The sequence below is a fragment of the Nicotiana sylvestris genome, chromosome 3 (assembly GCF_000393655.2).
Source record: "Nicotiana sylvestris chromosome 3, ASM39365v2, whole genome shotgun sequence".
Taxonomy (NCBI): Eukaryota; Viridiplantae; Streptophyta; class Magnoliopsida; order Solanales; family Solanaceae; genus Nicotiana; species Nicotiana sylvestris.
The window spans coordinates 185,691,517-185,696,820 of NC_091059.1; the positions used below are offsets into that span (position 1 = coordinate 185,691,517).

At 36.0% G+C, this 5,304-nt stretch overlaps 1 protein-coding gene across 1 annotated transcript; it reads right to left on the reverse strand.

Annotated features, from left to right (window-relative positions):
* Positions 1–3,740: 3,740 nt before the first annotated feature.
* Positions 3,741–5,045, reverse strand: LOC138888469 (uncharacterized). The gene has a single exon (XM_070170336.1). The coding sequence runs from the start codon at positions 5,043–5,045 to the stop codon at positions 3,741–3,743; it is 1,305 nt and encodes a 434-aa protein (XP_070026437.1).
* Between the last annotated feature and the right edge of the window lie 259 nt (positions 5,046–5,304).

Sequence of the window (5,304 nt, forward strand, 5' to 3'; positions counted from 1 at the left end):
GTGCAGAGAAATTATGAGTGTATCGGTCACGCCTCGAACCTGGGCCTGGATGTAACACGACACTTGGTGCCTGACTACATGTGACCGAGCAAACCAACTGGCTGGATGAATCAACATGTGATATCATAACATACTAAATGCGGAAGATAAACTAACATATGCTGATATACTGAAAGTCTCAATGATATAAATCAAAGTGCAAAAATGCTAATACAATTCTGAAACATATTTGCAGCCAACATGGCTTAACATGAAAAGTCTAAGACTCTGTCTAACTGTTACTCTAGTCTATGAAGCCTCTATTGAAGTACTGAAAACACTGACAATCTGTAAATACTGAAAAGTTGTAAAGTAATAATAATGCCCCGAAAGAACGGGGGATCACCAAATAGCTGGCACGAGAATCCTTGCGCTCTGCGTCGTCGACCTATAAATCATTACCTGTATTGTGAGATGCATGCCCCAGGAAAAAAGGGATGTCAGTATATTTGATTGTACTGGTATGTAAGGCAACTGAAAGAAAGAATTATAAATGCTGAAACTGAAACTAAGCTGATAACTAAGAATTGATAATTGATAACTGAAATGATAACTATTGAAACTAAAACCGAAATGATAACTGATAGCTGATAACTGAAATGATAACTAATAAATGATAACTGGACTGATAACTGAACTGATAACTGATAACTAAACTGATAACTGGTAACTAATATGATAACTGATAACTGAACGGTAACTAATAATTGAACTGAAAGGAAGTAAAGATATGAATACTCCCTCTTCTGAATGATGAACAACCCGTTTATCTGAATATTAAACTGCAGCCTCAGACCCAATATATATATGTGCACAAACTGCAGCCTCGGGCCCAAGTATACGTATATATAACTGCGACCTCAGGTCCAAAATGCATAAAGCATAAACTGCGGCCTCAGGCCCAAATACAAGTGTTCAACATTTAGGGATTTAAAATCAGGAACTGAGAATCATACTGCAATATATGATAGTAAAATACTGAATCACATTGAGTTACATAATACTGGAATATTGGATCACACTGAGTTACATAATACTGGAATACTGAATAGGACTAGACTGGGACATGTATTCTTGAACTGATTATGAACACTGAAACTTCAACTGTTTATGGCATACTGAGTAATCTATACTAAGACTCGGGGGCATCAAACCCAAGTCTATATTGAATACGCACTGAGCTCACAACGTTTAGAATGAAAGTCATGAACGAGTTATGAAGCTAGAGAATAGAAGCTCTACAACTATTCAAGGAACTAGGCTTAACTATATTTTTGAGGCAATTGATACGTAGTAAAAGAGATGTAGTTTAAGGAGAATCATTAATATTCCCAAACATAGAGAGTTAGTCTCACATACCTTAACTTCCTGCTCTTGAGCGTAATACAACATTCGCTAACCCTTTCAACTTTAATCTATATCAATACAAGTCAAAGGAATTCCATATTAGCAATAATACTCATGTTTTGGTTACTTAGGCATTTTCTCAAACACTTGGTGAGAATAAAGCTTCATAGTCCTTATTAATGGTGTCTCTACACCCAATAAGCCATTCTCTTGTTCCTAGATAAATTCTAAAGTCTCAAATGATTATAATCAACATTATTCTTCATCATCCATAAGGTAAACAACACCTTTAACCAATAATCAACAATCAACAAGCCAAACCTATAATTGTTTATGCTTTTCTATCAAACCCATCAACTCATATCTCATGAACTTGAGTCAATAATCATTAATCCAATGCTAGAATCAATTAGAGGGTGAAGACATTACCTTTTTGACATTCATTCTTCTTGAATTCGAGTTCTAGGGTTTCTTCTCTCAACAATGATGCCCCAAACGAATATCTAATGATATTGAGGGTTTACCCATGTTAATAAGATATTGGGATATTGAAATTAACTTAGAATCACCATTAGAACTTACCTTGGGTGGTGGAAGCACCCTTAGGGAGTTAGGTTTTTGAGAGTTCTCCTTTCTAGAGCAAGTTTTTATGTTTTGGGGCTGTGGGGGACAAAATATAGCTTTAAAACAACCCCCCACTAGCGCGCCCGTGCATCTAGAGGCCTTCACATGCTACTGACCGTGCTAAATGGTAGTAACACTGCCTCAAAATTAGCGCGACCGCGCTACCGGCACTCATATCATATACTGTTCTATAAAATGCGCATAACTTTTTGCACAGAGATCCGTTCGGGCTTCATAATATATCTTTAGAAGGATATTTCAAAGGCCTGCAACTTTTATGCTTTGATTTTTCCCAAATTCCTTACTCATTTTCACTAAAACCTGATGGAATACGAACCTTCTGCAAACTTAGTCGATTTTGTCAAATCTTATGCACCTCACATTCCATCTTGATTTTGAAATAACTATTTTTACCCATAATCATCCCGATGGAACTTTACATGCCCATAATATAACCTTACTACTCCTTTAACTCATTTATACCTGAGCCGAATTTACGGGGTGTTACAGTATCCCTGATCATTACAGAAGTCTTCAAATGCTCGACTTTCAAATTCTCCTCCATGATCACTCTGAATTGTTGAGATTAGATATCCCTTTTCTCTTTCAACCTTTTTTGCAGAAAATCTTGAAATTTTTTAATGCTTCATCTTTATGAGATAAGAAAATTACCCAAGTGAAACGTGAATATTTATCAGCAATAACAAAAGCATATCTTTTTCCTCCTATTCTAGCAGTTCTAGTAGGTCCAAATAAGTCCATATGAAGCAATTGCAAAGGTTTAGAAGTAGATACAATATCTTTATTTTTGAAAAAATTTCTGGTTTGCTTACCTATTTGACATGCATCACAGATATGAGTTCTAGAAAAATTCAGTTTGGGTAGACCAATAACTAACTCATGTTTGGACAATTTTTCTATCAAATGCATGCTTGCATGACCAAGTTTCCTATGCCATAACCATGGATCATCAGACATGGATTTTAAGCAAATATGACCATCTATCTTTTCAAAACCATCAAGGATATAAACATTTCCATACCTTTTTTCTGGGAGGACTGTTTTACCTGTCTCGTCTTCAATAGCACAACCTGTTTTCTTAAAATTTACCTCATATACTAAGTTACATAGTTGGCTTATGCTCAGGAGATTGTAGTTGAGTCCATCGACGAGATAAACTTCAGTGATGTCACAGTTGTTATTGAAGGGAATTATTCCAGTACCAATTATCTTTCTCTTTGAGTCATCCCCAAATTTAACGCTTCCTCCATCAATTTTTAACTACTTTGAACAGGTTTTTATCACCTGTCATGTTACTAGAACACGCACTGTCTAAGTACCATTTTCCTTTGTGGCTTATTTTGTGGTGTTTCTGCAAAACATAGTGATTACTTTCTTTTAGGTACCCAAGCTTGCTTGGGTCCTGAAGGATTAGTATTACTAGATTCAGAATTGTTTTTCAGTTTCCAAACCCATCCTGAAACATTTGCTTTGCAAAAGAGACAAAAAGAATATTTATGTCCACTTTTGTTACAGTAGTGACACGTAACTCCTGACCCACCTTTAGGTTTTTCATTAGTGTTAGTACTAGTGGACTTTGTTCTAGCTGGTCCTTTTCTAGTTGACTTGTAAGTTGCCTGGTTTGACCTGATAGAACTGTGACTAGTGGATTTGTGCATGCCATTGAGTTGCATTTGCAATTCCTCAAATTCTTCTTGAAGTACTTCTTTTTAAATTTCACATACTTCATGTTTGAGTTTCCAGTCCTTAACTTCTACATTGAGTCTCTTAAGCTCATTCATCATTTTTTGAGACTCTTTCAAAGTTAAATCAAGAATATCCTGCAATTCATTGCATCTTTCACAGTTATAAGATCTTACCTCACTTGTTTCACCTCGTGCCATGAAACAGTTCTCATTTTCATCTTTGCATTCGTCATCTGAGGTGTCCTCATCCGTCCAACATCCTGAGGATTTGTTCATCTCATTTTTCAGAATCGTCATGAAGCAAAGATTTGCTATCTCTTCGTGTTCTGAACTGTCTTCATCGCTCCAACTTCCAAAAGATTTGTTCTTGTTAAATCCTCTGGAAATTTTTCTTTTTAGATCTGGGCACTTAGCTTGAATGTGTCCAAATCTTCCACACTCATAGCATTTTCCATCATTTTTGTCCTGTTCGTTGTATTGTCTGGATCGCCTAGGTGGAATTCTACCTTTCCTCGTATTCCTGAATCTTCTCATTAAGCCATCCATGTTTCTTGATAGCATAGCAATCTCTTCTTGTAGAGCTTCAGGATCATCATCGATTTCATTTTCATCTATTTCAGTTGAGGCCTTGAATGCGACTGTTTTCCATTTTTCTTCTTGACTAGTCTTCTTGAAATATGTCTTTTCAAAGGCTATGAGTTCTCCTCGTAGTTCATCATAGGATAACTTATTTAGATCCTGAGATTCAAGTGTGACTACTTTGGTCTTCCAAGTGGTTGGTAGGCTTCTGAGAATTTTTCTGACTTGATCACCACTTATATATGGTTTGCCAAATACTTTTAGATTGATAATTATTTTGCTAAATCTGACAAACATCTCTTCAATAGAATCTCCTTCTTTCATTGAAAAGAGTTCGTAATCATGAACCAACATGTTGATATGTGTTTCCTTTACTTTGCTGGTTCCTTCGTATGTAACCTCAAGCTTGTCCCACATTTCTTTGGCTGTGTCACAGCTAGAGATTTTCTCATACTCTTCACCACTTATGGCATTATAAAGCAAGTTTCTCGTTTTATTGTTAACTTGTACCACTTCCATTTTCTCTTTTGTATACGAGTCTATATCTTCAGGATCAGCAAGTGGTGGAGTGACAGCTGGCAAAGGATAGTTCTCCTTTTTGATGACTCTCCAAACTTTAACATCATATGCCTTGGCATATATCTCCATACGCACTTTCCAGTGAGAGAAATGTTGTCCATTGAAGTATGGTGGTATAACTTGTGAAGTTCCTTCCTGGAAGAGAGCTCCTATGATAACTTGATTTGCCATGATCTTTTCTCACAAGCTGTTAAGTAAAAGAAAATTGTGAGCCGAGGGTGAATTGTATATTTTTAAACTTAATCTCTGTTAGTTGACTGATTTTTCAATTAGTCGATTAGATGCAATAAACTAATAGTTGTAATAACAAAATATAAGATGCTAAAATTAAATACAGGAATTAAAGATACCGAAATTTTTATACTGGTTCGGATTCAATGTGAATCCTAGTCCAGTCCCCTTGGGTTGTAAGGGAGCTCTCTTTAGTGAA